The 27,717-nt window shown below is 38.6% G+C and overlaps 1 protein-coding gene across 1 annotated transcript in view; it reads left to right on the top strand.

The window, feature by feature from the left end:
- The window catches only part of STPG2 (sperm tail PG-rich repeat containing 2), a 167,193-nt gene that overhangs the window by 100,295 nt on the left and 39,181 nt on the right, over positions 1-27,717 (top strand). The window contains exon 9 of the mRNA XM_054727280.1: positions 1,590-1,750. Coding sequence (XP_054583255.1) covers positions 1,590-1,750 — 161 coding nt within the window. The remainder of the gene's footprint in view (positions 1-1,589; positions 1,751-27,717) is intronic.

A 27,717-nucleotide genomic window follows, 5' to 3' on the forward strand; every position in this document is an offset into this window, starting at 1 on the left:
TCCCATGGAAAAAGAATATTTACAAAATGCTTAGTAAAATATTCAATTTACAATTAGTTGTAAGCTCCTTTTATTGTAGATTGCTCTTGGACAGGCAGCAGTCCACAGACCACATTTTGAATAAAGCTGAAGTCAATTCCTATTATCTTCAGATAAGAACTTGAAGCCCAGAAAAACAAAAGAGATTAAGTGGTTTCATACCTATTTAGTTGCAGAGCCAATTTTATAGGATCCAGGTAACATGAGTATAACGAAGTCAACTGTTCTTTCAAGTGTATCATATTATATTTTATGCATATTGCTGCTCACTGGAACTGATTTAAAAATACTGAATTATAAAACATATACAAGTAAGTGTTTTCAAAAAAATACATTTTTATTGATTTCAGAGAGGAAGTGAGAGGGAGAGAAAGATAGAAACATCAATGATGAGAGAGAACCATTGATTGGCTCCTTTCTGCACGCTCTATACTGGGACTCAAGTCTGCAACCTGAGCATGTATCCTGACCAGGAATTGAACCGTGACCTCTTGGTTCATAGGTTGACGCTCAACCACTGACCCACACCAGGTGGGCTACAAATAAGTATTTTTGATCTGTGGTTGAGAATACACATATGTGGAAGACCGACTTATACACAGATTTTCATCTGTGTGGGTGTCGGAGTCCTTAACCCCTGCATTGGGTCAACTGTATTTGTTTCAAATATTTGAATGTTTTGATAAAAACTTTTTCAGTGACATGAAAGTTGTTTGTCTTATTTGAATGAAAAAAAGAGAAATTTTATTCTCTCAGATTGCCACTGTAGAAAATATTCCTGGTTATAAATATGCACTAGAAGCTAAAAGGCAAGACATTAAAATAACTGCTGTGATAGGAAGATTGGATGATAGGTAATTTTTTTTTCCCCAAATTGATTTTAATGTTGCTACATCAACTTTTCAATACTTTTTGCCATCAAGAACGTCTTTCTTTCTTCCTTTCTTCTTTGAGGAGTTACAATTTACATAATAAAATAACTCATTTTAAGTGTACAGTTTGATGATTTTTGGTAAATGTATATAGTCAAGTAACCATTACTGCAATCAAGGTTTGAAACATTTCCATAATTCAAGTTCTCTCATGCCCCTTTGCAGTTAATCTCCATTCCCACTTCTGGCCCCAGGCAACCGTTTTTGTCATTATGATGTTGCATTTTTTGAAATTTTATATAAATAGAATCATCTAAAATTCAGGATTTACATCTGTCTTCTTTCACTTAGTATGATTTTTTTGAGGCTCATTTGTGTTGATGTATTTATCTTCCCTTTTTATTGCTGAGTAGTTTTCCATTGTTTGGGTATAGCATGTTTTGTTTACTATTTATTCACCAGCTGATGGACATTTGGGTAGTTTTTATTTCTATTGAGAATGTACCTAGGAGTAGAATTTCTGGGTCATATGGTATGTATATATTTAACTTCCTAAGAATCTGACAAATTTTTTTTCAAAGTGGCATACCATTTTGCATTCTGCTAGCAATATATGAGAATTCTTTCTAAAAATTAAAAGCATATTTATTCTTATATATTATATTTTCACAATCTTAGGTCCTGGGTCTTATAATATCCTAAACGATACTGTCATTGAAAACTCTAGCAAAACGTGCTTAAAGAAACAAAGCAAAAGTGCATTTGGGTCTTCTGCTCCTCGGACATTCTTCTGGGATCAGAAAGAAGCTTTTACTACTCCTGGGCCTGCTTCTTATCAGGTAACATGTGAATGCCAAATAACATTTCTTATATCTAATTAATACCGATAATTTAGAGTTAAAAATTACATGTGGTGTAAATGAGTCATCATTATAAGTCATATGATTATTATTGAAATTATTATATAGTGAATTATGATATAAAAATAATAGTTAATTTGCCCTAACCAGTTTGGCTCAGTGGATAGAGCATTGGCCCAAGGATTGAAGGGTCCCGGGTTTGATTCTGGTCAAGAGCATATTTGCTCCATCCCCAGTTGCATGTGTGGAAGGCAACTAATCAATGTGTCTCTCTCACATCGATCGATGTTTCTCTCTCTCTGTCTCTCCCCCTCTCTTCCACTCTCTCTAAAAATCAATGGAAAAATATCTTCAGGTGAAAAAGAACACTTGTTAATTTGGTTCACAGCTATGTTTGTAATTTTTTAAAACAATTTATCTTATTCTATATCTCTTTGAGGATCTTCTATGTATTTCTTTAAATGCTTATCTTCATTTTGAGATTATTCTGTCTGATTCTTACATTTTATATCAACCGGTCATTGTTTTGTATCTTATGTGGGGATTAAAAGAGAGAAAATAATGTTGAAAGTGATATGAAGATGATTAATCAAAACCTTAATGCATTACTTAAGTGTTTGATGCCAACATGACTGCATATGCAGCCCTGCATGTGGTATAATGATGGCATTAATACCATTAAAACCTCTTTGTAATAAATTTATGACTAATGAAACATGACATTTAAAAATTGACTTCAAATGTCTAATTATCTTACTCAGATGCATATATCCATGAAGAGTAAAACTTTGTTTCAGTATATTTAAATGTTTAAGAATTCATATATCTTTTCAAGATTACCTCCACTGATGCAGGGTGCCAGGCTAGGTTCATTTGCAGAAGTCTGATCTCACTGATATGGTTAACACACATATTTTGAACATTCAGAATGTTAAACTTTTGCGTATTGTTAGCATTATTTTACAAAAGTATAAACAAATGGTCCTTCTGTTGGCATTTTTTAAAGGATAAACAATAGTTCCATTGTTTATTACATATATAGGGGGAAAGACACTTTTCCATCACATAGTTATTAAATAACATTATATTAGTATTATCATTGCAAGTGCACAGGGAACAGATATGGCAACTCTAACAAGTTCATATAAGTTAAAATGACATTGGTAGAAAAACAGGGAAAAAGAAAAAGAGTGGAAAGAGAGAAGACCAGAGATGTGAGAAGAAATATAAAGAGGTGAGATAATGGGAAGAGGTCTCATGTTGAAAAGTTTGAGGAGGTACAGAGTACCCTCTATAAAAAAACTAAAGCAGAAACATGTAGGAAAAATTGCCACTAGGGTAAGGAACTGCTGATTCTCCCGTGAAGAAGCAATCCAAGGAAGAAATCCATTTTCCTTTTTTTATTTATATTTTATTATTATTATTATTGTTTAAAGTATTACATATAGTAGTACATATATCTATATATTTCCTTTTTTTTAATCTTCCCAGCCTCCCCCATTGATCTTCCCCCAGCCTCCCCCACCCCCTGTCGCATGCCTTGCACAAACCCTTGAGCACCTCTCAATGTCTGAGCCCAACAGAGAGCCATCTGTCAAAGCACAACTACAGATTGCAGATTCCCAGGATTGGAGTTTGGGACAATAGCTTAAAATCTGGTGCATGTCACTCCTTTGATTACTTATCATCCATTTGCATTTTTAAATTTATAGTTGAACTTCGACATAATATTCCAGACAAATCCATAATTCTGCCTAATACTGCCTAACATCTATCCCTTATATAATAAAAGTTTTTTGTTCTGAAAAATGAGGAGACACAAGTTTCCAACAATGGTTATCTTCATCTCTGGGAAATTTTAGTCATAGTCCATTTAAATATTTTGTTATTTAAATAGTGTTATAAATTATTGATTTAGTTTTAAATTTTTACCTAAATACTAAATTATACATTATTAATGTATTATAAAACTTTTAAAAAGTAAAAAAGAGGAGAAGAGGGAAGATTAAAATAGTACACACATAGTCTGGCCAGCATGGCTCAGTGGTTGAGCGTCGACCTATGAACCAGGTCATGGTTTGATTCCCAGTCAGGGCACATGCCTGGATTTCAGGCTTGATCCCCAGTGTTGGGTGTGCGGGAGGCAGATTATCAGTGATTCTCTCTCATCATTGATGTTTCTATCTCTCCTTTCCTCTCTGAAGTCAATAAAAATTTATTTAAAATAAATAAAAGGAGTAGCAGGGCTTTCAGAAATTTAGACATTCATTATGCTTAGAAGAGTACTGTTTCATTTCCATGCAATTGGCTTTTTTTCTAATTATTTATTATTGATTTCAAGCTTACTTCCATTACAAAAATAGATTAAACTCAATTATTTCAATTAATTAAAAATGTAAGTTTTTAAATGAATCAGCATGTGATCACTTTTTATGTGTGTATGTGAAGGAATGACTCATCATCACTTTGTGATATCTACAGAATTCTCCTTAATGCATTAAAATATCCTTAACGGGCATAGTAATTTAGCTGCTAGCTCTCTCAGTATCATGAGGTAGAACTCATGATCAGCTTCAGATTTTACTTTATTTGAAACAGCCTGATTATATCTGACAATTATCTTCAAGTGTTTTGAAATCTATTTTTATGAACCAAAATATGATTTTTTTTCCAGCAGGAAAGTTACTTTTGATAAAAAAGATGGGGCCTGGCCGGCATGGTTCAGTGGTTGAGTGTCGACCTATGAGCCAGGAGGTCACGGTTCGATTCCTGGTCAGGGCACATGCCTGGGTTGTGGGCTCTATCTCCAATGTGGGGCATGCAGGAGGCAGCTGATCAATGGTTCTCTCTCATCATTGATGTTTCTATCTCTCTTCCTCTCCCTTTCTCTCTCTCTCTGAAATCAATAAAAAATATTTAAAAAAAAGTTGGGCATAAAATAGAGCTTAGTATTTTTTTTCTCAATCTTGAAAAAGCCTTTTATGAATATCATTACTCAAAAATGCCTTTTTAAAAATCTTAATTTCACTTTAAACCACTTTCTCACATATTTAATTAACAGCATTGCTGTTAGGTTGGTTTTTACTGATTATTTATTTCCTTTTCTTAATCTTTTATTTTTTAATCCTCACCCAAGGATATTTTTTCCATGAACTTCTAGAGAGAGTGGAAGGAAGGGAGAAGGGGAAGAGAGAGAGAGAGAAACATTGATGTGAAAGAGACACATTGATTAGGTGTCTCCCCCATGTACCCCTACTCGGGAACCTGCAACCAAGGTATGTGCCCTTGACTGGGAATGGAACCTGTGAACCTTTGGTACATGGGCTCTAAACACTGAGCCACGCTGGCTGGGCTGATTATTTATTTCTTAAAGGTAGGGATTCTGTCTTCATTGTTGCTCTTCATGGTTTGGCATCATGATAGGAACATAGTAGATTTTCAGTATATACCTTTACATTTAAGGAAGAATATAAATCTGAGGCTACTCCTTTATCCTGTGAACAGTGTCTTCAGAACATTCTACAAGGAAAGATGGTGGTAGTTGTGAAATATTTAATGAGCTAAAAAGACATAAAATCTTTCTTAAATCGATATAGGGTCTAAAAAAACACTTGACATTGTCTACATAAAAATTGAGGAGTGATTTTTATCTTCTACATTGTACCTTGCACCTCACCTAGTTGCATTGTTTTTGTGCCTAGAATTTCTGAAATCCAAGACTGTTTGAGGTTATTTTTATCTTCTGTATCAATATACCTTGTTCAATGTATTTTTACTCAAATATGAATATACCTTTTAAATCTTAAATTTATTTTAAAATGTATATTTACTTTTCATGTTTTGAATTTTTCAGGTGAGATAAGTCATGCTCTTATGTAAAAATAGGAAACAATATGAATGTCATTAATTGTTTGCCAGTGTTGAACTTTTGTTCAGATTTTTCTAATTTGTCCTATTTCCGAAATCCTTTCCTGACCTAGCACTTTATTCCTGGTGACCTATCCCATCTACACTTTCTTTAGGGTTAGTTAAGTGTGCTAATTTTTTAAATAGTGATGGTGAGCCACCAGCACTGTGGTTTTTATTGGGCTTCAGAGAGTCCTAAGATTAGTTGTGTTTGTCTTAAAAGAAATTTCTAGGAATATATAATGAGCATCAATTTGACTTGTGATAAGAATTTTCTCTCAGTTAAAGATTACTAAAAAACTCTGTAGAGGAGAAACCAAGATGGCAGCATAGGTAAATACCTGAACTTGCTGCTGCGCACAACCACTTCAAAACTACAACTAAAAGATAAAATGGACATCATCCAGAACCACAGGAAGGCTGGCTAAGTGGAAATTCTACTACTAGAAGGGAAGAGAAAAGCACACTGAGACTCAGAGGGGCTGCGGAAGTAAAGTCTAGAGGTACTGAGGCACGCGTGTGCATGGAGAGGGCTGGCAACTGAGTACGCGGTTGGCTTTTTCAGTCTGCAGGGAGACACAAGCTCCTGACTGCTCTTAACTCCAGTTCCGGGCGAGACTCTGGGGACCCAGACGCATAGAGGGAGAAACTGGACTGTCTGGCAGCGGGTGGAACTCGAGGGCAGCTTTCTGTCAGAGGTGCTTACAGCGATTACCACAAGACACTGAGACCTGGGGGCCTCTTAGGGCAGGGCTGACGGGAAGCCATTGGTGTTTACTCCCACCCTGAGACACCACCCCATCCAAGCTGTGCACAGAGGCTTTTGCATATGAATGGCCTGGTCCTTTGAAATCTAAACTTACCTAACAAACTGCAGCTGAGTCAGTAAGACCCAGAACATCCAAAAGAAGGCCCAAGGCCCCACAGCAGCTTGCATTGCTTCACAGCTGGGCCTCATCTGGGCACCTCCAAAACCCAAACAAAGAAGAGGAATCTGAAGATCTCTCCATAGCTCCTGCAGGGTGGCCTCAGGCAGAAGCTAAATTAGCACCTCCTTGGAGATCCAAGAGCCAGTGTACCCAGGTTCAGAGTAGGACCATCCAGTTTATAACTCCTCAGGTCCATAAGGGACACACTCAGGGGGCAGACTCAGTGAGTGCCAAAGCCCCACTGAAGCAAGTCTTGCCCCATAAGGGTGTCTCCAGCACAGAAGTTCTCCCATCATAGACACAGCTGATCCTCACAACCAGTTGGCCTGGAGGTCAAATCCTCCCAGTGATACCAACAATCAAGGCTTAACTACAACAAGACTGTGCACAAAGCCCACAAAGGGGTGCACCAAGAGTATCCACCTCAGGTAACTGGGGAGGCTGAGCCACTGGGTCCTATAGGACACCTAGCACACAAAGCCACTCTATCAACTCAGGGAAGCAGCCAAAATGCGGAGACAAAGAAACAGGTCACAAATGAAAGAAATGGAGGAAAGCAAACTACTGGATATAGAGTTCAAAACCACAGTTATAAGGTTTTTTAAGAATTTCCTAGAAAAGGCCAATAAATTGAGTGAGACCCTCGAGGATATGAAAAAGGACCAACTAGAAATTAAGCATACACTGACTGAAATTAAAAATAATATACAGAGATTCAACAGCAGACTAGAGGATTGCAAGAATCAAGTCAGAGATTTGAAATACAAAGAAGCAGCCCTAATGGGTTTGGCTCAGTGAAATACAAAGAAGCAAAAAACACCCAACTGGAAAAGCAAAAAGAGAAAAGAATCCAAAAATATGAAGATAGCATAAGGAGCCTCTGGGACAACTTCAAGTGTACCAACATCTGAATTATGGGGGTGCCAGAAGAAGAGAGAGAGCAAATTACTGAGAACCTATTTGAAGAAATAATGACTGAAAACTTCCCCCACAAGGTGAAAGAAATAGACTTACAAGTCCAGGAAGCGCAGAGAACCCCAAACAAAAGGAATCCAAAGAGGACTACACCAAGAAACACCATAATTAAAATGCCAAGAGCAAAAGACAAAGAGAGAATATTAAAAGCAGCAAGAGAAAAACAGTTAGTTACCTATAAGGGAGCACCCATATGATTGTCAGCTGATTTCTCAACAGAAACTATGCAGGCCAGATGGGAGTGGCAAGAAATATTCAAAATGATGAATAGCAAGAACCTACAACCAAGATTACTCTACCCAGCAAAGCTATCATTCAGAATTGAAGGTCAGATAAAGAGCTTCACAGATAAGAAAAAGCTAAAGGAGTTTATCACCACCAAACCAGTATTATATGAAATGCTGAAAGGTATTCTTTAAGAAGAGGAAGAAGAAAAAAAGGTAAAGATAAAAATTATGAACAACAAATACATATCTATCAACAAGTGAATCTAAAAATCAAGGGAATAAAAAATCTGATGAACAGAATAAACTGGTGAATATAATAGAATCAGGGGTATAGAAAGGGAGTGGACTGACAATCCTCAAGGGGAAAGGGATGTGGGAGTTGCGGGAAGAGCCTGGACAAAAATCATACACCTATGGATGAGGACAGTGGTGGGGGGCAAGGGCATGGGGTGGGGTGGGAACCGGGTGAAGGGGAGCTATGGAGGGGGGAAAAAGAGGAACAACTGTAATAATATGAACAATAAATATTAAAAAAAACTATATAGAGGTTGGTTTTCTTGCTTGTTGTTAGCAAGTATTGAGTATATTCACTTCAGATAAATAATTTCAAAGAACTGATTATCTTGTTTGTGTAGATCTAGATCTCATAATTATGAATTTTGGAGATTTTATTTTTGGTACCTGTTCTGAATGTACAGCTTTGATTTGAGCTTGAACATTCTCAGGATTTGCATTTATAATTTTGTTATTTTTGATTAAAAGAAACACTCAAAATCAGGGAGCAACCTAAAAATTATATTATTGTAAATGTTAAAATATGTCTTCAACTTGCTCATTTAAATTTGCTTAAAATATTCACACTTAAACTCAAATTTAGCATGAGATTGTATAGAAAAATTTGTTTTTTATGTATGCACTAGAAGTTTTAAAATTTGTAATCCATTGATTCTGATATTTGTTACATTTAAAAACATGATAATGCCCCTATATTGGATGAGGATACTTATTATTTAATCCATCATATGTAGGTGTATGGTGGTGTTTTAATGACCCTTGGGGATTACCTATTATCATGCACTGTAATCAATTGAGAGTAAAGTAACACTCCCAACATTACATCATCAAAGGGAAAAAACTGTTCTATAGCTCAAGGACACTGTAGATCATTTGTGTCTACAGCCCATCCTCTTCCTTACTTTAGACATATGTCCAATTGCCTATCTGATAACTTCACTTGAATTTCTAATTGGTATTTTTAATTTTAATGCATCAAAACCCAAATAAGTCTTATCACATTTTTATTTCCTATAATTCCAGATGAATAGCATATAAGTATTGTAAAACACAACTCAAATGATTAATTTAGGCAAACAATGTTTTTGAAGGTGGCAAACTTTGAGCTTAACTTCTTAAAGTTAATTTTGTGGATTGAGAAAGATTAAGAAAAAGACACATTTGTTAACTTCCCATGATAGCTATTTAGCCTCTTTCATTTCTCATTCCTGTTTCTGTCATGACTATCTGGATTTTCTTTGAAACTTAAGTTGCACAAATTCCCTTCAGGATAAAGCTTATTTTTAACATGATTGTAAAGTATCTGTTGTGTTGTCAGTATTCTTAGAATGTACATATCACTGTGGATTTATTTTGCTAAAAGAGTTATTTATTAGAAACTATTAGCTCCTTTAATCTTTATCATAAAGATGCCCCTTTCCTCTTTAGAATTATATTATTGGATCTTTATTACAAATAGATTTCTCCTTTGGTATGTTCCCACAAGTCTCTAAGATTCTTTTAAGTCTTTTAAAATCTATTTCTCTCTGTTCTGATTTGATAATTTCTTTGATCTTTAAGTTTGATGATTCTTTTCTTTGTCATCTTCATTATGCTATTTAGATCATCCAGTGAAGTTTATTTTATTTTTTTAAAAATTTTTAATTTCTTTATTGATTAAGGTGTCACATATTTGTCCTCATCCCCCCATTCCCATCCCACACCCCTTCCCACGGATGCCCCAACCCCCTGTTGAACTTAACCATTGGTTAGGCTCATATGCATGCACACAAGTCCTTTGGTTGATCTCTCCCCCCTCCCCCCACCCTCCCCTATCCTCCCTCTGAGGCCCAACAGTCCGATCGATGCCTCCTTGTTTCTGGTTCTGTTCTTGTTCATCAATCTATGTTGTTCATCATTTCCCCTAGATGAGTGAGATCATGTGTCACTAGAGATATACTTATAAGAACTTAATGTGAGACAAGCAATAATAGTTATGCTGACAGGCAAATGAATCAGTCTGTAGTGAGTTTCTTTCTGGACCAACAGTTCTTTTGAGACCCAATATCAATGTCCACCAGTTACTTATGTGTACATGTCGGCACTGACCCCTCAGCTCTGGATGGTGGGCAAATGGTGGTAATGCAGGTCCGACTCCCTCTGGTTTGGTCTCAGCTGGACCCAGGGGCACAGCTTCACCCAGACTCAGGGGCACGTGGCCTCACCCGGACCCAGGGGCACACGGCCTCACCCGGACCCGGGATCCAGCTTCACCCGGACCCAGGGGCGCGAGGCCTCACCCGGACCCAGGGGCGCGTGACCTCACACAGACCCAGGGGCGCGTGGCCTCTCCCAGACCCAGGGGCGCGTGGCCTCACCCGGGCCCGGGACCCAGCCTCACCCGGATCCAGGGGCACACGGCCTCATCCAGTGAAGTTTAAAAAAATTTGTCATTGTATTTTCTATTCTGAAATTGTCATTTTTTTGTATATTGTAGATTCTTACTAAGAGTTTCTAATATTCCATCCTATATAATAAAAGCATAGTATGCAAATTGCCCCCTCAACTGGGAGTTCGTCTGGGAGTTCGACCAGGGGGCGGGGCTGGCCAGGGGAAGGGAGAGAGTACTCAGCCAGCAGCCGGCAGCTGCTAGGGACCCTATCAGTGCACGAATTTCGTGCAATGGGCCTCTAGTGTTGGATAAATGAGCATAAGAGTGTCTGAGCAAGGGAGAGAATGGACACATGGGTGGACTCCTCCCGATGATGAAGCCCTGTAGTCTCTGCCCAGTCTTTCTGGGCATTCTAAACCAAATGAACTACGATTCAGATTCTGAGTTTCCATGAGATCATGGGAAACACAGAGGGAAACAGTCGCTGAGACTGAATGTCTGCACTGAGAAAATAAGGACTGTTAGAAGGCTGGTGCAGACATGCTAGAGGTTTTGTGCCTGGGCCCTGGCTCCTCACCGCTCACTGACTGGATGACCTCACACAAACCCTGTGCCCACTCTGGACCTCTTAAGATGGAGGGTGAAAGCTTGCAAGTGCTAAAACTATGTGCTCTTATCAATGATTGAAAGATAAATTTTTTCCCAGATTCTGGAGGGAAAGGTAGGCTTCCTCTAAGGAAGTTTTCCCAACTGGATTCCTTTTCTTTCTCTTCCTGTGTCAGATGAGATGTGGCTTTGGCCATATTTCAGAAGGGCTCTGGGCAGCAGCTAGAGTGTGGGGGCTCACGACTGTCCAGCCCAGACAACTGTCGTTCCCAGAGGGAAAGGGGGAGACTTTACTCCACTTGGAGGAGAAAGACCAAAATCCTGACCTCAGCATAAATGCATTTCCCCTTCAAGCCAGCTCAGTCTCTGCTTCATGCTTTTGAAAAACCTCAGACATCCCCTCCTCGGCACCTAGCACATCTATAATCCACAACTCTTTGGGTTATTCTTATTGTGATTTTTCCACACATCTGTAGACTCCCTGAGGGCAGGTCCAAGCCTGTCTCGTTCATGAATGTACCTCTAGTATTTGGTTCTGTGCCATACAAATAGTAGACACTCATCAATGTGAAGTGAATACATGACTTGCTGTGTGGCCGTAGGCAACTCTCTTTGCCTCTCTGGGCTTTGGTGTCTCCATCTGAAAACAAAGTGGATAGATGGTCTGTGAGAGCCCTGAACCCTCAGGAAATGCTGGGAGATGGCTAGACTGTCATAGGATGGTGACCCTGAGGCCTTGCGCACTCCTCATTACCCAAGGTCCCCTCTGGCACCTCTCCTTTCCACAGAGCTTGTGCACACAGCCTATGTGATTTTGAATGGCTCTTTCAGAAATTTTCAGAAGCATCATCTAATTAGCAAGTAGAGGAAGCTCAGCATGGCCAGGCCTCACCACCTATACCAGATGGAAAAGTTCTGGGAAAGTCATTGCTCAGAGGCCTCTCTGACTCGCCCATCGAGAGACAGGCAGGAACCATGTCTGAACCGCGTGTGCTGGCAAGGAAACCAGCCCAGGCTTGACACAGCCTGGGCATCAGGAACTAGTTTATTATAATTGCTTGTTGGTACTTCGTATGATATCTGCTTTAAAATTCTTGTCAGATAATTCAAGCATCTTTTCCATTTTGGTGTTTTCATCTATAGATTATCTTTTCTCATTTGAAAATCTCATATCTTTTCAAATCTTCTCATATCTTTTCCTTCATGTGATGACTAATTTTGGATTGTGTCCCAGACATTTTCAGTATTATTGATTCAGGTTTTCCTGAGCAGGATCCAAGGGTGATTTCTTTCCTGAGCTTTGTCCAGATGGATTCAAAGAATGAAGCCGAAAAGGGTGGACATTTATTGGAAGCAAGTATAGAATCCCACGTAGGGAAGGGGTTCCAAGGGGTAACCCACCAAGCTCTGTTTTGCTAAGGCTTATAAAGGCTATAGTTCTTTGTTTCTTCATACTGCCTTCTAATTGGTCACTCTTTTGCAGAATATCAGCTTCAAAGCCCAAACCCAATGTGGTGCCCCCTTCAGAGGTAGAATTCTCTGCCTGTGTCAGATGAGATGTGGCTTTGGCCATATTTCAGAAGGGCTCTGGGCAGCGGGCGAGGCTGCCTTTGGTTGCCATTTGCTGAGAATAGAGTGGGATCAGATGACATGTCCTGCCCTTTGGGCTCTGCAGCACCAGGTAGGGAGAAGTATCACTTAGATCTGTGATTGGAAAACCACAACTTGCGAGCCACATGCGGCTCTTTGGCCCCTTGAGTGTGGCTCTTCCACAAAATACCATGGCCTAGGCGAGTCTATTTTGAAGAAGTGGCGTTAGAAGAAGTTTAAGTATAAAAAAGTTGGCTCTCAAAAGAAATTTCAATCGTTGTACTGTTGATATTTTGGCTCTGTTGAATAATGAGTTTGCCGACCACTGACTTAGATGAACAATAAGGCTCTGCCCCACAATCTCCAGGACACCTGGGGTGGTGGGATGAAGGGGGAGGACTGGCAGAGTATAGATTCTATTGTGGTGTTTCTGTTGAGGAGAGTGAATGTAGTCAAAAGTCCTATAGGGATTTCTTTTTCCTGGTTCTTTTGCTAGTTAAAATAGGTTTTTCCTAAGGCATTTTTTCTTTTCTGTGTCAACTGGCATTTCCAGGGTGTGGGTTACTCTTGTGTCTAGGCTAGGATATATAGGAGCAAAAAAAGAAAGAAAGTTAGGAATAAATTGCCCCAGGTCTTCCCTTGAGTCCTAAGGTGCTTAGTCCACTTTATTTTCTCTACCCTTCAGGGTCTTCTGATTACTGTATTTGATCCAAGGTTTTACTGTATGTAGTAATTTTCAGGATCAGAGGGAAATGTGCTTGTTTTATTTTGTCCAGAACGTAAAGCCTCCTATTTAATTTTCTTTCTTTCTTTCTTTCTTTCTTTCTTTCTTTCTTTCTTTCTTTCTTTCTTTCTTTCTCTTTCTCTTCTCTTCTCTTCTCTTCTCTTCTCTTCTCTTCTCTTCTCTTCTCTTCTTTCTCTCTCTTTCTCTTTCTTTCTTTCTTTCTCTCTCTCTCTCTCTCTCTCTCTCTTTCTTTCTTTCTTTCTTTCTTTCTTTCTTTCTTTCTATCTATCTATCTATCTATCTATCTATCTATCTATCTATCTCTATCTGTTATTAAATACTAGAGGCCCGGTGCACAAAATTCATGCACGGGGGCGTGGGGGGGGGGTGGTCCCTCAGCCCAGCCTGCACCCTCTCTAATCTGGGATCCCTCAAGGGATGTCCGACTGCCCGTTTAGGCCCGATCCTGGTAGGACATCTCTCTCACAATCCAGGACTGCTGGCTCCCAACTGCTCGCCTGCCTGTCTTCCTGATTGCCCCTAACCGCTTCTGCCTGCAAGCCTGATCACCCCCAACCACTCCCCTGCCAGCCTAATTGATGCCTAACTGGTCCCCTGCCAGCCTGTTTGCCCCTAACTGCCCTCCCCTGCAGGCTTGGTCGCCCCCAACTGCCCTCCCTTGCAGGCCTGGTCCCTCCCAACTGCCCTTCCCTGCAGGCCTGATCGCCCACAACTGCCCTCCCTTGCAGGGTTGATCGCCCCCAACTGCCCTCCCTTCCAGGCCTGCCCTCCCCTGCTGGCCATCTTGTGGTGGCCATCTTGTGTCCACATGGGGGCAGAATCTTTGACCACATGGGGGCAGCCATCTGGTGTGTTGGAGTGATGGTCAATCTGCATATTACTCTTTTATTAGATAGGATAGAGGCCTGGTGCATGGGTGAGGGCCAGCTGGTTTGCCCTGAAGAGTGTCCCAGATCAGGGTGGGGGTTCCCTTGGGGAGTGGGGCAGCCTGGGCGAGGGGCCTGTGGTGGTTTGCAGGCCAGCCATGCCCCCCGGCAACCCAAGCGGAGGCCCTGGTATCTGGGATTTATTTATCTTCTACAATTGAAACTTAGTAGCCTAGAGTGGAGCCAAGCCTTCTGCTCGCTCAGTGGCCGCAGCCATTTCTGTTGGGATTTATTTACCTTCTATAATTGAAACATTGTAGCCTTAAGCGGAGGCCTGAGCCAGCAAGGGCAGGTGGAAAGCTTGGCTTCTTCCATTGCCGGGGAAACCCAAGCCTCCCTCCTGCTCTCTGTGGCCTCAGCCATCTTGGTTGGGTTTATTTGCATATTCACTCCTGATTGGCTGGTGGGTGTAGCGAAGGTATGGTCAATTTGCATATTACTCTTTATTAGATAGGATAGAGGCCTGATGCATGGGTGGGGGCCAGCTGGTTTGCCCTGAAGGGTGTCCTAGATCAGGGTGGGGGTTCCCTTGGGGCGTGGGGCAGCCTGGGCAAGGGGCCTGTGGTGGTTTGCAGGCCGGCCACGCCCCCTGGTGACCCAAGCGGAGGCCCTGGTATCTGGGGTTTATTTATCTTCTACAATTGAAACTTTGTAGCCTGGAGCAGAGCCAAGCCTTCTGCTCGCTCTGTGGAGGCAGCCATTTCTGTTGGGATTTATGTATCTTCTATAATTGAAACTTTGTAGCCTTAAGCAGAGGCCTGGGCCAGCCAGGGTATGTGGAAAGCTTGGCTTCCTCCATCGCTGGGGGAAACCCTAGCCTCCTGCTCTTTCCAGCTCTGTGGCTGCCGCCATTTCTGTTTGGATTTATGTATCTTCTATCATTGAAACTTTGTAGCCTTGAGTGGAGGCCTAGGCCGGCAACAGCAGGCAAAAAGCTAGGCTTCCTCCATTGCCGCGGTAACCCAAGTCTCCTTCCTGCTCTCTGTGGCCATAGCCATCTTGGCTGGGTTTATTTGCATATTTGCTCGTGATTGGCTGGTGGGTGCGGCTTGTGGGCGTGGCTTGTGGGTGTAGTGGAGTGGTGGTTAATTTGCATATTACTCTTTTATTAGATAGGAGGATGTTTTTATTGATTTTAGAGGGGAAGAGAGAGGGATAGAGAGATAGAAACATCAATGATGAGAGAGAATCATTGATCGGCTACCTCCTGCATGCCCTAAACTGGGGATCAAGCCTGCAACTCGGGCATGTGACCTGACTGGGAATCGAACCATGACCTCCTGGTTCATAGGTCGATGCTCAACTAATGAGCCACTCCACCTGGCTAATTTCACACATTTTAGACAGCTACTCTCTGTATTCTGTCTATGGTTTTTAGTTGGGCTGTGCTTACTCAATCTTAACTGGAGCTACAACTCCAGTGCTAAGGTACAAGTATCTTTAGAAAAAAAATTATTTTCAGATTATTTGTTCTAGTATTTAGAAGTGCATTGTGCATATTGACCTATATATTCAGTGATCTTGCTTAATTCACTTATTCATTCTAATAGTTTATATGTAGTTTACTTCAGATAATTTGCATACAAAACTGTATAATGTATGGAAAATTACTTTGTAATCCCTATGCATTTTGTGATGATAATGATGATGATGATTACCATGCTTTAGTGTACTGGCATTGGCACCTGGAGAATGTTGAATAAAAGTGGTGAGAATGAACATCTTTATTTTGGTTCTGGGAGAATATTTTAATATTTCACTATGTTGTAAATATAAAAAGTAATTAAAATAATTTTATTTAAATCTAGCTTGCTAAGAGCTTATATTGGGAATATGTATTGAATATTAATATTTTACATCTATTTGGGTATTCATGATTTTTTTCTTTATTCTCTTTATGTAGTAAATTACATTGATTACTTTCTTAATAGTAACTCATATTTGCACATAATTGAGTAACATTGCATCTGTTTTGATATATTATCCTTTTATACACTACAGCACCTTATTTGCTAATATTTTATTAGGGACTTGGTTTCTGTGTTCATGGGATAGATTGGTCTTTAATTTTCTTTTTAGCATTTTCATTGTCATGCTTTGATATCATGGTTATGGTCACCTCATAAGTTAATTTGATGTGTTGCCTTTTTTTCCTGTTTTCTGAAAGAATTTGTGTATGTTTTGCGATTTTTTCTTAAATGATTCTTTAATTCACTGATTTAACCCAGGATATAATTTTTTTAGATAGTTTTTAATAACAGATTAAATTCTTTTATTCAATTTAAGGAATCTTTTTGTATATTTTTTGTGCCAGTTTTTTCTCATTTTATCTAAATTTCAAATATATTTGCATAAAGTTGTTCATATATACTCTATTATTTCTAAATATTCCTAGAATGCATAATTGATGTCTGCTTTTTTATTCCTTACATGTTTGTTTAATCTTTTTTGTTGATGAGTCTTGCTAGATAGTGTATAACTTTTATCAATTTTTACAAATTATCATTTTGTGGCTTTTTTTATTGTCTATTCTGTTATTGTTCTTGCTGTCTTTATTTTATTTTTCCACTTTTTTGAGGTTTAATTTGCTTTTCTTTTTCTAGATTCTTAATTCGATGTTTAGATATCTGATTTTGAGTATTCTTTTTCACTATAAATTTCACTTTAAGCCATATGTTAGCTGCATTCCACACATTTTGAACATCATATTTTCATTATTATTTACTTTAAAATATTTTATAATTTGTACTGTAATTTGTTCTTTGACCTCAAGGGATTTTTATAATTGTACTAGAGGCCCAGTGCACGAATTCATGCACCAGTGGGGTCCCTCGGCCTGGCCTGTGGGATCAGGCTGAAACTGGCCCTCTGACATTCCCCAAGGCGTCCCAGATTGCGAGAGGGCACAGGCCAGGCCAAGGGATCCCACTGATGCACAGTCGGGGCTGGGGAGGGACACAGTAGGTTGGCCAGCCAGGGAGGGGCCACGGGAGGGCTCTAGGGTATGTCTGTCCTGTCTCGCTCAGTCCCAATTGGCCAGACCCCAGCAGCAAGCTAACCTACCAGTTTGAGTGTCTGCTCCCTGGTGGTTGGTGCATGTCATAGCGAGTGATTGAGTGACCTTAGCATTCATTAGCATATTATACTTTGATTGGTTGAACAGGATGACTGGATGACTGGACACTTAGCATATTAGACTTTTATTATATAGGATAGCTTAATTTCCAAAACTTAATGTATTTACTATCTTTTTCTGGATTCCGTGCTTATTTCACTGGGGTCAAACATATAATGCATATCATTTAAATCCTGAAAACATCATTGATACTTGTTTTATAGACTATTATATGGCATTTTTCAATAAGTGTTTCATGTATACTTGAAAAGAATACTCATTCTGAGGTTATTGGGTATAGTGCTATAAATATGTCAGCCATCTTAAATTTGTTAATTGTGCTATTCATATCTTTCATATTCTTAATTTAAGTTTTATCTGCTTGTTCTATATCTGCTTGTTTCAAACAAAGATAATTGTTTTAAAATCTTGAAATTGCAATGTGGACTTATTTATATTTCATTTATCTATTGCCTTTTTTTTGCAAAATCAAAACAAAATGAGAAAGTTTGAATATTATTTTCAACTCTTGAATCCATCCTTTAAAACATAATTATCTCCCTCCCTCCCATTCCCATTACACAAATTATTGAATTTGTATAAGTGTAATATGTAATTCAATTCAATTATAAGAAGTGCCAGCCTTTGCTCACCATTTCTCTCATGCCCCAAATCTTTCCTAAAGTTTAAAATTTGACTTTTCCTGCTTTTTGATAAGTATGCCATCATTGCACGCCAGTTGTTTGCAATTTAATGATTAAAGAATTTAAATTATAGAGCAGACAGTGTCATGAAAACTAAGTGCCTTGACATGGAACTTTTAAGTAAGGAATAAATGATGGTTTTCTAGGGTACTGTGCAAGTGTTACCTTATATGCAAACATTTCAGTTATTGGTATTTTGCATGTATTATAAGCCCATAACGTTGACATTTATACAAAAACATTCACAAAGGTTGCATAATTAAACATTCCAATATTGAAAAAGAAAAATCTAGAATTTCAAGTTTTAGAATGAAGTGAAATATTATTTTAAAAAGTTTTTATTACCCTTAGTATTTGTAATGATTCTGTAATTGAAACAACTTATGGGTCTACTAAAGTTTTTTCATTAATAAGAGAAATACATAATTGAAGAGATTTTTGAAGATAAAATAGAAGAAAGGACAAAATCCTATATAATAAAGAGGTAATATAATAAAGAGGGGTCCCAGATTGGAGATGGTGAAGGCTGGGCTGAGGGACACCCCCTCAGTGCATGAATTTCGTGCACTGGGCCTCTAGTAGTTTGTAAAGTTCTACGAACTAATAGTAACAATGGTCTATGTTTTAGTGAATTTTCCTTTCATTGTAATAAAGTGAAAATACCTTTTGTGTATTTTGTTTTCTTCAACAAGACTGAGTTATAAATATTTTGTGGTATAAAGTATTTTTACTATTATTATTTAATGACTAATAAATAAAGGAATCATTTGCTGTGAGGAATGCATTACTAAAAATGCCCTATAATTCAACTCCCAATTAAATTAATAATTTTCACAGAGAAATACATATAAATGTGTGGGTACATTTATATTCACTGATGATGTACTGTAACTTAAGAACAGATTAGTGGCATTGATTTTGTAGCCATATCACCTATAGGCTTGTAAAAAAATTTTTTTTCCCATCATCCCTACCTAATTATGTAATGCTTTTTGAAGGGAAACATCTGTAGCAGTTGTCCTTGGTTACTTTTGACACTATTACTTATGATTTTTCTCTTGTTTTCCATGTGTACTCTGAGTTATATAGACATTCTTAAGGGATAGTTGACACTTTTTGTTTCATTAGAATGTTATCAGTTTCATTAGTTTTAGACATAAAATTTTATATAAATTTTATGTTCCTTGATTTAGGTTAATTATGTATAATTGTATTTCTCTTACTACAATGATTGGTTCAGGAGGAAATGGGAACTAAGCTGGCCCAGAGAATAGCCTAAGATTGTGTTCTATGGTTGAAGAAAAAGAAGCTTTCTCTTCTGGATTATATAACGGATAGATATAAGGCTGCAGTCATCATCTATTATGAAAGCCTGCCTACAGAAGGAGTTGACACATGGAAGAGTAAAGGGGTTTAGAGAATCAGAGAGAAATAGAATAGATATTCTGTTTAAGTCACATCTGAAACCCATCCTTCTAAAGCAGTGGTATTTAACCCTTTGTGTACATTGTAAGTTAAAAAATGTCTGTGGTACCCAGGACCACTTAAAGCATCATCTCTGGGGAAGAGCCATTGGGATCTGGGCAAGGACATTTTTCAAAGACCTCCCCAGCTGATTCTAATGTGTAGACAGGGTTGAGAACTGTGGCTCTTGATTTTTCAGCAATACAAAGCCATAATTCTCTTTATTATTTAAGTCCATTTGTGTTTCTTTTTTTTTGTGTGTGTTAAATGTGACTAAAATCAACCACACTTACACAAAAGGAGAGGAGCTTTTTTTACAAAAACTTAGGAGGGAAACATCATGAAAAACATTAGTACACAACTCCTGTGCCAGTATTCCAGAGTCTAGGACTAGGACTCATTTAAAAAAAAAATCTAACAACTAGTAAGTTTAATTTGTTAAGAAAATTGGAAAAAAAGTGAATGGTGCAAACCACTGCAATGAGAGAGGAACATGTTAAGCCTCATTAAGAAGATATAATTGTGTCTTTATAAAAATAGTCCTTTTTTATATGCATAGTTAATGGAGATATACAGAACTAAACATACATATGTCAAGATCTTTCCACTTAGATAGGAGATACTTTGTCATAACGTTGACTGTATCTCCTGAAATATTATGTTATTTTAGGTTTGATTTATAATTCGTTGCTTTTTTTGTTACACATAAAGATTGCCTTTTAATTTCCTTTAAAGTATTTAAGTGTAGATTAGGCATTTTAATGGTGTTATTTTATTCACAAACTCTTCTTTTACATTTTACTGGCAGGATGGTATAGCATTTCTTGTTTACTACTGGGTACTCATCATCAGACTGGTTTCAGTTGTTTCACCATGTATCAAAACTGCATTTTTTGGGGGGCTACTCTTTGATCCCATATCTATCTGATTTTTGAATTAAATATCATTAATTTTCTATTTGAGTTGTGTGATTTCCTTAGTTAGCATTTGGTCACATTTATTTAAAAAATTCACAGGATGGCTGAAAAACAAATTTGAGAAATAAATTCGAGTACATATGACATCAAATATTCTTGTTACTTTTTGGAATTTTTTCTTGGCCATTGAACGTTAATAATTTCTTTCTTTCTTTTTTTAATACCAATATTAGAGATCCACTTCTCACTCTTTTCTCTGAGCTGCTTTTGTTTGCCACCCCAGGCTGGCTGTTGTTGTTGAGACCCAGGCCTTTTAACAGGGATGCCAGTATTGGAAAATCTGCTTACGTTTCCTGAACTGACATAAATTTAGATCAAGGAAGGCTACAATTCAGACATGTAAACTATGTAGGCATAGAGATGACTGGAGGACATTGAATATGACTCTATATTATCTGGCAACTGAAGACTATGGTTAAAATTTTGAGTAGAGCAGTTAACTGGGGATTCTGAGAGAAATGACCCAAGGAGGAGACTGCTGAAACCCTTGTAGTTGATCATAAGAAAAGAGAGATGCTGGAAGGCAAAGTTACAGCCAAAGTAGACAGGAGGGAATTCTTATCTTAGAGAGCAAATTTTAGAAAATAAATGTTATTCTATTTTTGAAGCAAGGAGCCAGAAGCAGTTGCTTTGGTTTGAATGGCCTGCTTTATAAGTAGTTCACTGGGTAAACTACATTTTATTTTTTCATAGATGAGTGTTCTGAGAGAAAATGATCATCACCCTGTTGTCCTGTCCATGAATTCTCTTTTTTTCACTTTTGCTCCATACCTCCACCTCCAATGCCCACTCCCCAGATCTGCCTGCCTGCTCTGTATCTATGAGTTTAATCCTATCTAATAAAAGGGTAGTATGCAAATTAACTGTCACTCTGTCACAAAGATGGTGGTATCCATAGCCACAAGATGGCGGCTCCCATTCCTCTCAGCTCTGCCGGAGTCCCTCAGTCCCGGAGAGGGTGGCTGCTGAGAGTGGGCAGCGTGAACAGCCTGGTGGAATGCTTGCTTTGTTGGCCTCTGGACAGCGGACATGGAACGGCTGAGTGGGGGGACACTTGCCTCGTTGCCCTGGTGACGAGGCAAGCGTTCCACACCCAGCTGTGGAAGGCCTCTGGCCAGGTCAGGCGTGGAACGCTTGCGTAGTTGCAGGCTGGGCTGAGGGACCACCACCCCATGCACGAATTTCGTGCACTGTGCCTCTAGTCCTATATAATAAAAGCCTAATATGTAAATCTACTGAATGGCAGAACAACTGGTGGAATGACAGGTCGCTATGATGCACACTGACCACCAGGGGGCAGATGCTCAATGCAGGAGCTGCCCCCAGCCCACAGGCCCCAGACCAGTCAAGGCAGGTGCCAGTGGGGGCCCCCCAATCATCCCACCAGTTGCCCCACAAAGGGAGGCAACCGGTGGTGGGGGTGAGGGCAGGGGCCGGCTGGTGAGCCAGCGGCAGTGGGGTCTGTGGCCAGCCAGCAAGTGGGCTGGTGCTGCCTCCCAATCGCCCCACCAAAGTGGGCAGCACCAGCCGGCCAAGGCGGGTGCCAGTGGGGTGCCCCCGATTGCCCCACCAGTTGCCCCACAGATTGGCCCTAATCACTGGCCAGGCCTAGGGACCCTACCCATGCAAGAATTTCATGCATTGGGCCTCTAGTTCTTTATATAATACCACTCATCCTTCTACACTCAGAATAATTCTCTCTTTCATCAACCACCCTCCTTGTTGATTATGCCCAGGGGGGTCATGTAATACTTCTGCCACATACAGTCAGTCTACTGGGGAATATAGTTGGTTTTCTTCTCTGACTGGGAGAAGCTAAGCAGGTAGTATCTGGATGTCATGGTTAAGGGGAAGGGTTAAGCTGTAAAGTTCCCAAACATGAAATACTTTGCCATCTGTGGTATTTTCTTATTTAATCCTAATTACACTCTTTCAGAGGTTCTGTATTTTTTTTAAAGAAAGAAAATAGGGCTGATTTTTCTTAAGTAACTGGCTCATAATTTTATAGGTAGTAAAACTGATTTGGAGCTTGAATTCATATCTATTTGATTCCCAAACACATGATTACACCTCTACATTTTATTGCACAAAGGTTATGATAGAGTATGATAAGTGCAGTGATAGAGAGAATTTTACAGAAAAGTTGACACCTGAGTTGGAGTTATCTAGATGACTTCTGGCAGTGAGGAACATTGGGATAGGGAATCGGGAGTGGGAAGATAGTTCAAGTGGAGGAAACCACCACTACCTACCAGGTAGCTAGAATTGAGGAAGTGGTTGTTTTAGTGAAAAAGACAGATATAATGGACTCTGGTCTCATGGAGCTTAAGTGTTTGGTGTTTTAGAAGAGTTCATTCTTTCCATTGAAATAAAATATTATCCTATTAAGTTTTTCTTCAGAGGTTTAATTTCAATTCAGAAAGTGAAACTTCTATATAAAAATGGAATGTATGTGACTCTTTTAAAATTATTCATACCATAATATATTTTTCTCTTTATAGTAAGAAAATGAGTAAGATATGCTAGTTTTTTTGATTTTCAGATAGTACTGAAAGTAATATCCAAAGCAATAAGTTAATACTTTCCACAAAATCTATAATAATAAAAGTGTAATATGCTAATTAGACTGGACTTCCTTCCGGATGACCTTCTGGACGACCTTCTGGATGAAGCTGTCAAGGGAAGCCCGGGAAGTCGGTGCCAGCAGCTGGGGGAAGGAAGGCCTACTCTTGCACAAATTTCGTGCATCATGCGTCTAGTAAAAACATAATATTCATTATTCAGTTATCAAATATTCTCAATATTCTCTGAACTTCCTAGACCTGTGGTTTAGTGTCTGACATTGATTTTGAGGAATTTTTCAGTCTTTATTATTTCAAATATTTCTTCAGCTCCTTTCTCTGTTTCTTCTCCTTTTGATATTCCCATGATACATACATTAGATCTTTTGTAGTTGTCCCAGAGTCTTGGATATTCAGTGTTGTTGTTTTTTTTTTTTTAGTCTTTTTACTTTTCAGTTTGTGAGGATTCTGTTGCTATATCCTCTAACTCAGAGATTTTTTTTTTTTTTTTACTTAGCCATGTCCAGTCTACCAGTAAGCTCTTCAAAGTAATTTCTGTTGCAGTGTGTTTTGTTGCTATAATTTCTGTTTGTTTTTTTCTTAGGATTTTTATCTTCCTGCTCAAATTGCATAGCTGTTCTTAGGCTATTTATTTTATCCATTAGAGCCTTTAGCATACTGATAATTATTGTTTTAAATTCCTGGTCTAATAATTTATCACATTTCCTGCCATGTCTGGTTCTGATGTTTGCTTTATTTCTTCAAACTGTGTGTGTGTCTTGTCTTTTGATATGCCTTGTTACTTTTCTTTACAGATGACACTGTGTACTGGGTAAAGGGAACTGCTGGAAATAGGCCATAGTCATGTGGTGGTGAGGTGGGGAGGGGAGGGGAAGCATTCTATATCCCTATGATCAGCCTTCAGTAGTTTAGTGACCTATGCCTCTGGGCTGTGAATTTCACAGGTGTTTCTCAGATTTCTTCTGTTTCCTTGGGAGGGACAAGATGGTAGAGTGGGCTGGAGTTGAATATTTCCTTTCCTCAGGTCAGTGAGGCTCCAATAATACCCCAGAAGGCTAGGCTATTGAGTAGTTTCTCCTGAATGCAGGCCTTGTTAAGAAGAACAGAGTGCTCTGGCATATTTTAAAATGTTTTCCCCCTGTTCCCTTTGGGAAGCCCAAGGAGATTTTTCTCTGCTATTTACTATGGGAATCTGCTGCAGCTCTTAAATCACAACACTGTTGGGGGCCCTTCTGTGACTGGGTCCCCCTGGAGTTTTTAGCTCTCAGAGTTGTCTGCACTGACATATTTTACTCTTATATGTATTTAAATTACTCCCTATTTATCCAATTTTAACAATCCTTTCTATTTTATCTTATTTCTACTCTAATCTTAATCCTGCTGCTACAGCCTTACACTGGGATCTTGTTCAGTTATGTTTTGGGACATTTTTGATCTTTTGGAGATAAACTAACAATCCTTGCCTTCTCATAATCTTCCTTCTTTAGCTCTACATGGATGATATATTTTTCAATAAAATTCTCATTAGCTATCTTACCTTTCCTGATCTTCCCTTTTATAGTCCTAATACTCCCGAGCCTTTGGATTCCTCTTATTTACAGATCTTTGCTCTCCTTTTATATTAGAAAAGCAATTTAAAACTTCACACTTATTATTAAATAAGTAGTTCCTGTTTGGGAAATTGATTTCATGTAATAGAAGTAGCATTAAAAGTTTTGCTAAAATGAATGAATGATTAAACAAACAAAATAACAAGTTCTTAACCTACAATGACAAAAAGCAGATCAATGGCTGTCCACAGATGAAGAGAGTGAGCAGGGATTAAAATGGCACAATAAAACTTTTGGGGTGATGGGTATATTATTGCCTTCATTATTGTGATGGTTTCATAACTGTATACATATGTCAAAATTATCAAGTAGTATATTTTAAATATGCAAAGTTTTTGTATGTTATTTATACCTCAGTAAAGTTGTGAAAGTAAAAAAGAATATCACCTGTATATGAGGTTTTAAAATTTTTTCTATCATTGAAATCATGCCTTTTTATCACCTTGTTTTCCTCCTCTGTTTGATTGCCTAAGGAAGGCATGTCTTTCTCAAAATCCTTCAGATACCTTTCTCCCGGGAATCTCCATCCTCTTCTAAAATAAAAAAGATATTCTGCTATCTAAGCCAGTAAACCTAGCTCCAGGTTTTATGTGTATTAACTTTTAAGATTAATATTTTTTATTTATATTAATATTGTTTTATCCTTTTTATAATTTCCTTTTTTGTCGATTTTATCAGTTTTTCCTTAAGTATATAAAGTATCAAATTTGTACTTTACAGAGGCAACTATATGGTGAAGGTGGGGGTAAGGGGGAGAGATCAACCAAAGGACTTGTATACATGCATATAAGCCTAACCAATGGACACAGACACCAGGGGGGTGAGGGCATGAGTGGGAGGGTGGGGGGACAATGGGAGGATTAGGACACATATATAATACCTTAATCAGTAAAGAAAAAAAAAAAAAAGCCCTGACCTGTTTGGCTCAGTGGATAGAGCATTGGCCTGCGGACTGAAGGGTCCCAGGTTTAATTCCAGTCAAGGGCATGTACCTTGGTTGCAGGCACATCCCCAGTAGGGGGTGTGCAGGAGGCAGCTATTCGATGTTTCTCTCTCTTTGATGTTTTTAACTCTATTCCTCTCCCTTCCTCTCTGTAAAAAATCAACAAAACATATTTTTTTAAAAAAGAATGCCACTAATTAAAAAAAGAAATAAAAAAATTAACTAGTGTCTAACAGTTATAGTTGTTTTTCATTATGCTATCTTTTAAAAAATCTGGTTACTCTAAAAATTACATTTAAATTGACAAATTCCTATTTTTTTTCTGTATTACCTCGTTTTATAGGAGAATATTCATATTAGTGACCCTCTACTGTTTGTTTTTTTTTAATTTATCAGAGTTCAGTGAGAGAATTTAAAAGAAAATGAATAGAGAATGGGAAGATTCAAATTATTTTATTTTAGCTTTGAAAACAATTTAAATTCTAAATAATTTTAAAGAATATTCTTTAGAAATAAGAATTAGTTTTTGCCTAATAATCTTGCAGTAGGCTCTTAGTTTAAGGGTAGAGTTGAGATATAAACTATAAGTCACACGTTTTCTATTACTTCTCTTAAGATAAAAAAGAGAGGAAAAATTTGGGGCTGTCATCCTTTTCCCAAATTGCTGTTATAATTCTCTCAAAGCTTCTGAGATATTCTAAAGACTGAATACACCGGCCTTTCTTAAAATACATGAACTTGCTATGAGTGCTACTCCATCTGTCCATAGGTTATTACCACTCCAATCACATAATTTCTACAGCCCAGCAGAGAGCTGGAACAGCCTGTCTACTGCCAAGATGCTTATGTTGCAACTACCAAGGTTTACCTGCTATGTTTCCATATTGATGATGACTTTTAACCATGTACCCACATTGCTGTTTTTGAGGAAAGCAGTCTTATGTATTTGATCAAGGACAAGTTAGTAGGATGTCTCAGTACCTGAGCACCCCCAATTCTACTTCTGTGACTCTATTCCTTCTTGTTGTTCCATGAGGTAATCCATTGCAAGTGAATTTATTCAATATCTGGACCCAAGATCCCACTTCCTCCTACCATTTACTTCCATGAGTAACCTTTTTCTCAGTGCTTCCAGCAGAGTTTCTCATTTATTTTATGCTCTGTTTCTCTATAATATGTTTGGTAAAAGGATATCCTGAGCTTAAAAGTGCTCACCACATTATTATTAAATTAATTTTAAGTAGCTAGAGCTTTTAATCAGAATTTTTAAAGATAAAGATATGACCCAGTTTCCTTAAAATACAGGGTTAATAATGTGCTTGCTTGCTTATTTATTCATTCATTTATTCACTTCTTTTAGCAAAACCTGTGATAATTCTATTACATTGACTTCCCAAATAGGAACTATTTGTCTAATAGTGAGTGTAAAGTTTTAAATTGTTACAATCCATAATATTTGGATATTCTTTTCATGTTGGAGGAAACTGTACAAAAGCTACAATTTTACAAGTGAAAGTAGTTGTAGTAAATAGTTGTGTGAAATATAAAACAATTGAAATAAAAATATTATGGAAAGAGTCTCTAGCCTGAAATTAAATTGCACTTTACAATTCTTTGTGCAGTGTAAAGCTACTTTTTAGTGATTCTTCCATCATTTTTAGACTTACTAGAGGCCCGGTGCATGAATTTGTGCATGGGTGGGGTCCCTTGGCCTGGCCGGCGATCGAGGCCTATCGGGCTGGCTGGCTGGGGAGAGAGACCCCAGGAGGTTGGCCAGCTGGCCCCCCAATTGGGGCCTAATCAGGGGGGCCGGCTGGCAGGGGAGAGGGACTGCGGGAGGTTGGCTGGCCAGGGGAGGGATCATGGGAGGTTATCTGGCTGGGGGGGATAGACCGCAGGTTGGCCAGCCAGTCCTCTGATCGGGTCCAATGGGGGTGCTGGCCGGCCAGGGGGAGGGGCCGCTGGAGGTTGGCTGGTCAGGG

The sequence above is a fragment of the Eptesicus fuscus genome, chromosome 2 (assembly GCF_027574615.1).
Source record: "Eptesicus fuscus isolate TK198812 chromosome 2, DD_ASM_mEF_20220401, whole genome shotgun sequence".
NCBI classification, from domain to species: Eukaryota; Metazoa; Chordata; class Mammalia; order Chiroptera; family Vespertilionidae; genus Eptesicus; species Eptesicus fuscus.